The sequence below is a fragment of the Apteryx rowi genome, unplaced genomic scaffold, assembly GCF_003343035.1.
Source record: "Apteryx rowi isolate R43461 unplaced genomic scaffold, aptRow1 scaffold_4, whole genome shotgun sequence".
Lineage (NCBI taxonomy): Eukaryota > Metazoa > Chordata > Aves > Apterygiformes > Apterygidae > Apteryx > Apteryx rowi.
Window position 1 is genome coordinate 254,378 of NW_020450529.1, and position 12,185 is coordinate 266,562.

The 12,185-nt window shown below is 34.8% G+C and overlaps 1 protein-coding gene across 5 annotated transcripts in view; it reads left to right on the top strand.

Annotated features, from left to right (window-relative positions):
* Nucleotides 1–10,698, top strand: part of NR2C2 (nuclear receptor subfamily 2 group C member 2) — a 45,701-nt gene extending 35,003 nt beyond the window's left edge. For all 5 annotated transcript variants that reach the window (XM_026074752.1, XM_026074756.1, XM_026074757.1 and 2 more), the window contains one exon: nucleotides 1,130–10,698. In XM_026074752.1, the coding sequence (XP_025930537.1) occupies nucleotides 1,130–1,304 (175 nt within the window). In that variant the 3' untranslated portion in view covers nucleotides 1,305–10,698. The remainder of the gene's footprint in view (nucleotides 1–1,129) is intronic.
* Nucleotides 10,699–12,185: the final 1,487 nt, after the last annotated feature.

Sequence of the window (12,185 nt, forward strand, 5' to 3'; positions counted from 1 at the left end):
GCAAGAGAGCAAGAAAATTTCTACCATAAAAAAAAATACAGGATTTGTTCTATATACTTACTGTTCTTAATAATGATTCAAGGAAGAAAATCAGAGTCCCAGCCCAAACACTCTTCTGGATTTTCATCGATATTGTTTATTCCCCTATGCTCACCCATAGATGAATTTAGAGTACAAATCTGATTATTTCTGAGCAGCTGAATGCTGACACAAATTGAGATTGAAGCAAAAGTGTTAATGTTTTCACAAAAATGGTGGCATGGCTTGAATCTTTTTGCAATTTTCCCCTAATGTTTACGAAAGGTAGTATGTTAGCAGAAAGAGCTTACCTACTTTTTCCATAGATATTCAAGCATTCTTCAGAGGTCTCTGTTCATCATTGCCTAAAGTTTGCTATTACTTGCCTCCAGTTCAGGAAATTCATTTATTTTGGCATTTGTGGTGTATATCTGCCATATAAACACAACAGATATATTTCCAAAATTGTTCTATATTTAAAATGCATTAAAAGCCCAGAAGTGCAATATGATCATTTCTTTATATTGCATGTCTGTTAACATTCTAATACATAAAAACACACAATATTTGGAAATATATAAGAATAACAGCAGGTCCTTCCAAATTCCTTTTCTCATTAGAAGCAGATTCCCTTATTTTCTTTTATACATACTCAGTCCCCTTTTGCTATCTGGTTTGTCATTAAGTTGCTAAGCAACTGAGAATTATACTGTTCATGATTTAAGTTCTAATTAAGAATTTTGCTCTTAAAATTGTGTAAATGTATTCATTGGTATGAATATTATTAGTCTCAACATGGTCCTGAACTATGAAGTTCTTCCAGAGCTGGGAATTTCAGAAGCAGAGCAGGAGAACTGTATGTTTGTACGTACACATTATAATGTTAATGTCCTTTTCACTGGAGAACCACTAAGAAAGATGGAGGCTTTTAATTTCACTTGCAGGATAGAAAAGTAAGCATTCTTTTCATAGTAGCTAAATTAACTTTAATTGCCTCTTTACTCCCCTTCATGAGTTATGATAATAATAAATGCAGATCCAATTCTTTAGCCACATGGTATTTTAAATTTGTATTATATGTATTTATAATCCACTGAACTTCTTTTTTCAGGCTAGCCCGGATTCTAGTTCGCCTGCCAGCACTTAGGCTGATGAGCTCTAGCATTACTGAGGAACTATTTTTTACTGGTCTCATTGGGAATGTTCCAATTGACAGCATAATCCCCTACATTCTCAAAATGGAAACAGCAGAATATAATGGTCAAATAACGGGCACATCTGCATAGTGGGAACAATACAATTTGATGGATCAAAGTAATTTTCACAAAAATATACAATTAAGAGAGAGAAGTTAAAAGAATAACAGTTTGGTATGTACAGGTATTTCCAACTTGTTACTTAGTTTCCTATCAGATTTCTTCTCATCTGTCTGCTGACTTTGACAAAATTTAAGCAGCTTTTAAATGACCTGCTATTAGGACCTTTTCTGCCATAAGGAATATTTTTGATGCCTTTCATTCAAAAGGCTATAGATTACTGAACATACTTTTAACATGCTTTGTATTTAGAAATTATCGGTGGTTAAAAATAGAGTTTTATAATATCAGAGATTAGTAATGAAATTACTTTAAAAGTAAAAAGAACAATATGTATATATTTAAAAATGTCCTTGGAATTAATATCTAATAATTGCCAGGGTATAATATTAGCACTTTGTAAGCACTTCTTGTCAAAGCGATAATGTCATCAACATCCTGCTTATGAGTAGGGAAAATGAAAAAATTGTGTATGTCCGTAGTAAAAATGCTAGTGATTTCTGAGAAAATGTAGAATGCTACAGGAGACAATCATTTATTCTGCAAAAAGTCACTTGTTCTTATGTTATGCATTAAATAATGTGGATTCTTAAATCAGATTTCCACATTATATGGCACTATATTAAATTAGTGCAGCTGTGATTAAAAGCATGATATAAGCATAGTGACTGTAACATGCTACAGAAATTACCCAAACTAGAAGACAGAATTTGAGTTTCTTGCCACAGTTACAATGAAATATTCAGATTCCTTAAAGTTTCTCCTCAGCCTGACACTGATGTTTACACAGTCCTGACAAATATTCTGATAGGATGCCTTTCGATTGTGGGGAAAATCAGTCATTAGTTGGAAGAACAGTCATTTTCAAGTAGAGCTGTGTGATGCTCTTTGAGTACACTTTGTGTATTTCCAAATATGCTCCTCCTCTCTGTACTTATCATCCAGCCAAAGTTACAATTTAAAACCTAAAATGTTTAGAACCTCTAGCTGTCAGCAAGAGTATGTTATAAAGCTTTCCCTCCCCTTCCTTTCCTGGGGACTGAGTACTCCTCCTTTTGCAAAGCTCTCAACCTTCCCAAGACTCAGTTTGAAACTGAGGTATAGTTGTGATTTATATTCAGTCCCGTATGATTGCAGATAATGACTGATATAGCATGGAGTTATAAAATGAACTTCTTTTTAAATTGTTTTGAGTAGTGAGCCATCAACACATTTTCTTGTTCTGACCATTACCTGCTAGCATTGCTTTCATTTTAGTATAATTTATTAATATTCAAATTAGTGTTTTAAACAATCTTTTTTTTTCTTTTAAGTCCCAACAATTATACCTTCATCAGATTTTGGCTTATTAGATACATTAATTATTTTAATGATTTCTATGCCAGAGGTATTTTCTACTTGTATATTTTTACGTGACAAAAATCTAATGATAAATTCAGCACTTTTGATTTACTTCTGATACTAACATTGATTTAGAAGCACCAATGAGGTTGGTGTTTGTGTCTTTTAAAGGTCTGAATTGTAGCCAAAAGACCTTAAGCAACTTTTGATGAGGCTCCTAATGTAGTAATGTCGTTCTCATTAGGAGGCTCACATTTGTAACACTCATTGTGACATGGAAGGCTATGTAATTTTAGCTTCTGGATGCATTAAAAATTTTTTTATCATCCCCATAGTTATAGCATTCAGAAATTTCTGTTCTCAAGAGGGTGTTACAAAGAGTCCAATATAAATGCAGAGATCTGTGATGTTGCACTTTCTTTTCTCTGAGCTTTTGCTATAGCAAGTGAAATTGTTATATTTTTAATGTGAAAAAAAGGCCTGCACGCTGAACGTTAAGTCAGCTGGAATGCAGAATGTGGTACTAGCTGTTGTATTGCAGCGTCACTTCTTGTGTGATTGTGTCAGCACCTCGGATGCAAAGTCCCTGTTTTAAGGGTATAGAACTTAAAAATTAATTGTGGCTTTAACAACAAAGAAGTACCTACGTTGGAAAGAGTTGTGGCCATTTTTGTTAAAAACTAAAGTGACATCATGGGTTACATCGTTGTTGTTCTAAAAATAGTATACATCGAACTGTTGTGGTATTTTTAATTGCAAAAGTGAGAAGATTATGTTAATTTGCTTTTACTATTTTGTAAAAAATTATTTAAGCAGCTAAGTAAGTGTTGTTAATGAGAAGTGAAATATTCCTTAACACAAAATATACTAGTAATTGGAATCATTTTTTTCCAAATTTTATTACACACCTGAAGGCTTTTCATGACAAACATCATTGGGCTTAAACTTTTCAAGTAAAAGGGTCCCAGTTCCTGTGCAAAAAAAATTTCCTGAATTTTTCTTACTTGTCCTGTGAAAATAATTAAGAGAAACAAAGCCCACTGGATTTTGGGGGAGGACAGAGGGATTGCATGGAATAAAACTTAACATGTATGCATTATATTTGTAAATCAAAAAGGTAAATTTCATGCAGCTCTGTTAACAAGCAAACTGCGCTCCCTACAAATACAAGGCCACGTGATGATATCCCTGATAGGTGTCTGCTAGTCCTTTACTCTGCAAATTGTTCCCTGGACTTCAGTATTATTTCACCTAGGGTAAAATGATACTTTTTGTAAATGAGGTATCGCAAAGGCAAACCATATCTAGGATTTATTTCTTTAAATGTCATGAATGCATTTAATAGATCGGTATTACCACCTGACATCTATAAAGCCTCTCTCTGTGTAGCATCTTCAGCATGAATTTCTGGGTTACGTTAGTGAGAGCCAAGCTAATTTAGTCCTCATGCCAATAGCAAAACAGTGCTATTTTGATTCAGAAAGTAACAGTTTGGATTGTAGAAATTTTGACAGCAAATGGTAGATCCCACAGCTTAAGAAACATTCAGAATCTGAAATGTTTTGAGTATTTGAATGTAAGCTATAAATAATAAGACAGATGTGAATAATAACACTTCTTTCTCACATGCTGCTTGAGGGCTGCCATAAAATTGAGTCAAAGATTTGGCATGCTATTGAGGGACACTGAAAGAAATCACTTAATCACTGTCATATTAAAATTATAAACCATATTCTCCAACGCAATAGGGCTCCTTTACACTAAATTTTAAGTGCAATCTAGCAGTGAAGCTATTTTAACTGTTTTAAAGAAATCTTTCTTCCTCTCCTCCACCTACCATTAATAAGAGATGGATGTCCCAGAGGCACAGAACTGATGTAGGGGTTCTTTCTGCCCTCAGTTTAAGTGTTGGTATGATAGCAGTGGAAAAGGTATAACTAAGGAAAATGGGCTTCACCAAGTTGTTCTTGGCCTATGATGATCTTTGGCGTTATTTTCAGCCACTTCTGGTGATCGGGCTTTCAGGCCATCCTAACGTAATGAAGGTAGAATCGCCTACACAGTATGGCTGAGGCTCAAGTGAGTTTTAAACTATCTTTGCACACCATTTATCTAATTTGCAGTTTGGCTGCACCATAAATTCTGAATCCATGTAATCCCCCTATGTTACTAAATAGAAGTGGATATCATTACTGCAAAAAATACTACATGACTAATGTAGTTCATGTCATTTATGAGGTTTCCCCCACCTCCAGTGACTGGAAAACGGTAACAGACTAATCTCACTAAGTTGCTTTTTATGAGTTACACTTTATTTCTTTTTTTGCAAGTGCAAAGTTCTGCTTGTGAGCATGGAACAGGATTATTTTTTGTTTATTTTAACAAAACTATTGAAACAGATTTTTTTGGTTTTAAGTATGGAAAAGGCTTGTTTTCATAAAGGCCAGACTTGTGTTTACAGAACTAGGAGCCAAAGAACCATAGTCTGAGGGTGATTCTAAGAAAAGTGACATCTTACTGAAGCTCTACTTAGTGCCTAAAATTTATACTCTCCAGCATTTTCTAGGTCCTGTTTCTGCTGCTCTTAAAATTAAAATATTTTAACTTGGTAGAAAAATAGTGATAAACCATCTGATTAGATCTATCTGAACTTGAGTGCATGTGTACATCAGTAATAATTCAGACCAATGTCAGAATTCTGTACTGGCTGAAACTGTGGCGTGAAGGGGGTGATAATGAGCAAATAGAAGTGCATGATCCATTTGTTTTCCAACTCTTTTGAGAAGGAATTGGATTAGGATCTTGCAGATGCATAGGAATAATGATCGATAACTGTATAGGGACATTTTGGGTTAGCTCTGTACTAGTGCTTTTTATTGCATTTGTGTTGGGGCAAAAAGGCAAACAGTTCCTTTAATTTACTCACATACGACTTATAAGACACAGAACTAAGACTACATGCAAAAGTCATGTTTTTTCTGCTCATTTACATTGGTTGTAAATTAGATCTAATGCTTTTGGTGATGGTGGAACTATTCTCATGTGAAAGTGGTAGGAGAGGAAAGAGAATCAACTCCAAGAATTTTAAGAAAGCCTGAGAAGAGAACATACCAGCCCATATTTTAGCTGCCTCAAAATGTTAGATCATTAAGGAGCTTTAGATTTCAGAGCGCTCTGAGGCAGAAAACTATTGTTGGTCACTGTTTATTACTTGGTATCACTTAGTAAAAGTCTGTTTTCACTATCATTTCTGAAACATGGGGACCACAGAGCAGCCATAAGGCCTCCAGCGAGTAGCACTGACTCAAGGAGATTCCTGTCCTGAAAACAGTTGGCCTCTGCATTGTCTTTATAGCACCCTTCGGCAAAGGGCATATTCAGAGGTGTGATAGGGAGAAAAATGTTGTAGCTGAGGCTTCCAGGCCAAACCAGTCTCCTGAGGGCTTATTCTAAGCGTATTTCTTCTTTGGCAGTGACTGTAAAACACTTAAATGTTTTCATTGTTCAGAATTTTTACAGGATTCCTGAATGATGTTGTGCAAGACACTAAATATGCCAGTATATGCTCCTGCCCACTAAAAAGGAAGAGGGTAGTTAGGATCCTTCCCTGATTACCTGTCATTTGATTAGTAAAGGATAATTTTAAAAAGCACCATGTAACATGAGTGGCAATGGTATCAGGGTAGAGTTTAGCCAAGAAAGAAGAACTTACCAGGGTGAGGATACCACCAAACAAGCAGTGATCAAAGGAGCCTTCTGCAAAAACAGCAGCAGTGAGGGGCCCTGTCTGAATTGGGTGATGAGAGCAGTAGAAGTGGCAAGTCGATCAAGCATACACTTCTAGCAAACATTTTAACAAACTAGACTCTGTGAGCTCTGATAGTTTCACTGTCCAGTTCCACAGCATGTAGTTACTATGGCTGCAGCTGCTGCTGACTGTAGTTTCTTTGGGATGCCTATACATTATGTAAGGAATCAGCTATTGGTGATATGAATGCTGCTTAATGATGAAAGACCAGGTGCATCAGCAAATACCTGCAGGATCACATCCCCCAGAAAAAAGAGGTTTTTTTTTTTTAATGTTCTTTGCTCTTTTATTTGAAATCCTTCCCCTCTCTTTCACTTACTATTTAGAGAGCAGAAGCAGGGTAGATTTGTGTCCCATCCTGTTCACCCCCAAAAAAGAGCAGAAATACTGGGAGGAGAGCAACAAGTAGACTCCTATCTGTCCCAGTAGTTTGCCACACTTGCCATAAACAGAACAGCTGCTGTGATGGTTTGCTTTGATATGTATGGACCTGCGGTTCTGGCAGCACACATCATCTGCTGTCCCAGAAGTATCCAAGTAGACTCAACAAAAGGAGGTCACGTTCGCTCTACAGAGGAGGTGAAGGGGCAGGGAAAGGACAAATTAGCAGCAGCTACTGGATCTGGATGGACAAAAAAAAGGATAAAAAAACAGCTTTATGTGAAAGTTACCAAGAGGGCATGACAAAAGGGAGCAAAATTAAAACAATTACTTTTTGCCCCTTTTAATTCTAAAGTTGCTGGGTCATTTTAACAGTAAACTCCCTTGGTTTAAGTTCAGGCTTAGTGTTTGACTACAGATGCCATAATTCCTCTTATTAAATTATGATACAATCCTACTTCTGCTGCAGTTAATGATATCAACATTAAATCTGAAATTTGTGCAAAAAAAAAAATTATACTGAAGTTGCAAGTCACATTCTCCTTAAATTTTAAATTCTCTAAGTCTAAATATATTAGTCTTGGAAAACATCAAACCCCAGAATTATCTTATTACGAGCTTTTTGTTGTGAAGTCATGCTAAGTTTATCATGGATAATGCTGTCATAATGTTTCATAGCTCCCATAGCATGTTTTATCCTGTGAGTTACAGAAATGCTTTGAAAATAGCTTATTATTAAAATCATGTCTTTCTTCCTCTCCTGTTTTTAAAGGCTTTGACAGATTTTTATATGTCTTTATTTTGTGCCTCCCACCACTGTGCATTTCTGCATGTTCAATACTAGAACTCACTCAAGCAGCTAATGCATATGTACATAGTTGTATGTATGTGTGTATGAATGTATATGTGTTTATATCTGTCTAAATATATTATGTACAGTGTATAGAAAGTGTGTAGTGTATGTATATATGTACAGATATGTAGCCATGTATTCATACCGTTCTACATGTTAAAGCTTTTCATTGATTTGCTAATCCAGAGCTTCCTAGTTTTCATATCTTGGCCCAAATTAAGTCCTTGCTTAACAGGTGCATCCCCGTGAACTTCAGAGCTTTGCACCTTTTTCTAAACCTATCTTGAATTTGGTATTTTGTGTTCAGTACTGACAAATATATTCCATGACATTTGAGGCTTTTAGATTATTCCCTTTACCTTTTCTCATTTGATCTGTAGAAGTCAACCAGTGAAGAGCTAACAGAACCTATAATGCCAATGTTAAATAAATAAATTTAATACAGTCCACATTCATAAATAGAATATTACTTCCACATTCTCAATATACACTCATTCTCTTCCAGCCGCCTTAGATAAGTTTTTTGTAAAGTTTTATTTCACAGTGAAACTTGGTAAGTGGATTGTTTTAAGTCTTCAGCAGTGGCTAATTAGAAGAACAAATTGCTCTGTATTGTTGAACTGTAGCACACAGAACAGAATGCAATGGATGCCATTTTAAAAATCACTAGTCATATTACCATAACAATAACGTGAAACCAGGCTGTTAATTAAACTATGTCCTCTGTTTAATGAAACAATTACATTCCTGCTAGTGGTAGTTAAATAAGAAGATGATCTTCATAAATAGTTTAATTTGTTATGAGCATCAAGACTTTCTTAGAATTTTCACAGTGCATTTCAATTGTATATCTACCTGATTCAAGTTTCATTTATTCTTTAGTTCAAACATCTGAATTTTCTCCCATCTGAAAAGACTTTATTCTTTTTCCAAATTTAGTTTTTGATTTTGATGAAACATCTGAGCCACTGATACCTATTTCTAATATTATTAAGGCTTCATCCTCTTCCCATCTTTTTTCCAAGTCTAGTTTTTATTTCCTAAATTATGTTTTTCCTTTCTCATCAACTTGAAAACTTGCCAGTAGGATTCATTTTCCAAAGTTATTCTCTCTATTCTGTAGCTTAAAGAAAACAAAGCTGGTTAGTTTGTTTAGTTGTAAGGATAACATCCATTTTCACATTTTCTCCTTTCCTGAAACTGCAGTCTGTGCGTGAAGCTTCCTTTATTCACAGTGGGAGCTAGGCACATGGAGCATTCATAAAATCAGACTTGCAGTAAGACAAATTTATACATAGGGAGTATTCAACATTTAAATTATCAAAATATAAGCAGTTCTTGTTCCTTTTCCCTTCTGACCACTTGGAGTTACATAGGGAAGCCTTCTGTAAAAGTAGTAATAATAACCTCAGGAAAAAAGTATTTTATGGGAGTAGTTCAGCATGTCTGTTTCTGTCACATTAAGAAGGTGATATGGTGTTTTCTGAGCATTTATTTCCACCTGTTGGACTCAATGTGGCAAAGACTTGTGTATGTTTAAGCAGATGAGCAGACACCAATTAAAATAATGTCAGCTTCTTGCATGCTTAAAGGAGAAGCAGAAGTCTCTTACAGAGATAGACCCTTTGGTTGTAAAGTCTTTGCTATGAAGAATGCTAAGAACGTTCTCTGTTTCTTGCAATATTGTTTAGTAAGCATTTGTAAGCTTTTGTTTTAAATATAGAACCTGTAAAACACCCATCTTTAAAATTTCAAGCCTTATTTCTGAGGTCTTCAGCAGGAAACCCTTGTTTAAATTAAGGGCAGGAATTCCTGGAACAGAACAGTCCTTCATTGGTGTCAGTGACAATCAATACTGTTTGAATAATATTTGTTAAAAGCAGAGTGGAAACCCAAATGTCTTATAATGTTATTGTACTGCAGTAACATTTTTTAAGATTGAGAAATGAACTGGGGTAGAGGTCATAGAATCTATTTAAAAATTCAACTGTGAATTTAGAAAATGAACATATTTTGAGATTGTGAACTTGTTTATATACACATTTGAATTATTTATATTTGAGTGCGTTTTGTGCTTCACAATACAAGTGGGAATAAAGGGTATGTTGTAATATTCTACAGCAAATGTGGAATGTGAAATCAACTCTATTTGATCACAGAAAGATAAAGTCTAAGAACCATGTCTATTGTCAGGTATCTAACACCTGTGAATAATTGGTTTCTTGTACTTTTTTAAATGTTCTTAGATAAATGAAGCAGGTACAGGCCCATTTTAAAATGTTTTTGATGATCGTGGGTTAAAAGTAGGACTGAATAAAATTCAAATAAAATGGCTATTCTTTAGGAAGAAAACATATTACTTGCATAACTTTAATTCCATGTATGATAAAATATATATGCAATATGTGGGAATATTTTTTATAATTCCTCTGTACTCCAAAATACATTGTAAGCCAGTGTTCAAACAGTTCTATAACTGAAAAACTGCACATTGTGTGAGTGTTGTATGTATTTGGCATACCAGAAAGTTTTGAGCTCCTGCAAAAATATCCCATTTTTTATAAAAGGAATTATCAACCTTAATTCCTCGGGGTATTTTCTGGAAGTCTCTGTTCATCATCATTTAGAAAACTATTGTTTATGTAATTGTATTTTAATTTCAGGTTTAAAACCTCACAGAAGTTATTCATTTCTCACAGCTTCTTTTGTGAAATCAGCATTGTATGTGTGAGTGCATTTAAAAATAATAGCATGTTCTTTTTTTTAATCTGAATTTTATATCTAATCAGTGTCTTCAGTCATGAAGAGGAATTTGCATTGTTGTGTTTGTATATAGAGTATTGCAGTGCATGATTTAGCTTATGCATTTTATTAAATGCTGTTTAAATGTGGCATTATATTGTTGTGGCTTAATACTACTACCTAAATGAGGTTTATACTATTAAAGTGAATTACAAATATAAATGCATTCTTGATTTTTATTTTGAAGTTCATTTCATTTCTTCTTGAACATTCGGTGTCCAAGCCAAATACATAATTTACTATCTTTCAAGGAGAAACAGTATTTTCCCTTCACTATTTTATTAGTGATTTAACTAGCTCTAATACAAGAAGATAAATCCCCTGAACCCTACTAATACCAGGGAGCTACTTGTATGAACAAGTTGAGAAGGATTTTTTCCTGAAGGTTTTCATTCATCTTTTTTAGCCTTCTGTTTTTCCCCTTAAACTTAGTTGAGGAGATAGTTCTTAATAAATAATACTTGATGTTTACTAATCTCTGGCAGCCCCTTTCTACCCACCCCCACCCCAGTTTGAAATTAAAGTGTTGCATTGGGTGTTTATCCCTTTCCATACATGTAACAGGGAAAATGAACATGGACTCTGTATTCAAAACAGTAACTACAACCTCCATTTTATATATAATGTGGTCGAGATGAAACGCACTTGTTTATATAGAGAAGGTGGTTAACTTTATTTTTTGTTGCTGCTATTAGAACTTCTACAGTTTAGAAAAGCTTCACTTTTAAGCAGAAATGAGAGCCAAACAGCAAGACAAACATACATTGAAGTGACCATTTTCTCTAGGAGAACCATGGTTATTCTTTCATGGAAAAGAAGGTAACTTAATTTAGGTGCTGACTGTGGAGTTTATTTCTTGACACCCAGTGTGAAAAGGTTGATCCTCTGCCAAATGAGATTGTGTCCACATAACAGAGCACTCACTCTGTTAACAACCAATAAAGTCTCCAGGAAAGAAACAAGAACTGGGAGCTCCAAAGGGTATAACTAATCAAGATGAATGTGCATTGACCAAATTTGTGAGGGAAACATTTCGGAGCACTTGTCTACCCTGTGCCATGAATGCATGCAAGAAGTCAGGCAAATTTTTCTTGAGCAGATGTATTCTTCATATTTGACAGAGCTGTATGGTTCATTACAAACAGAAACAGACATTTGTTCATGTCATGCCAAATAATGCATTAAATTAAGGTGCTTTTTATATTTCTACAGCAACTTAAATCAGTGAAAAAGTAAAAACCTTGCCAATAGATTCCAAAAATCTAATTTGCATCAAGATATGAAGTTACTACAAAAGAAGACAACAAAAGTAAGGTGGAAAAAAAAATGTGTGTAACCATGTTGTTTTTGCAGGGAGAGGAGTTGCAGCTCTTTCCTCTTTTATTCCATGTTTCAACCTGTTTCTTCTTCCATTAAATTACTAATAGTTCTTTCTCTGTCTTAAGTTTTCACAACCTGATACCTGTTTGCATTATTTTTTAATTTTACCCTTTTTAAACTATATCTTTGTTGCCAAAATGTTTGGGTTTTCTTTGTTTTGACTTCCTTTAATAAGAGCATCAGCCATATGGTCCATCCAGCCCAATACGCTGTTTCAGACAACAGCTAAGAGCACAGTACATACATGGCCAGGAACACCTCGGCCTTCTTGCAGTCCCTGACAGGC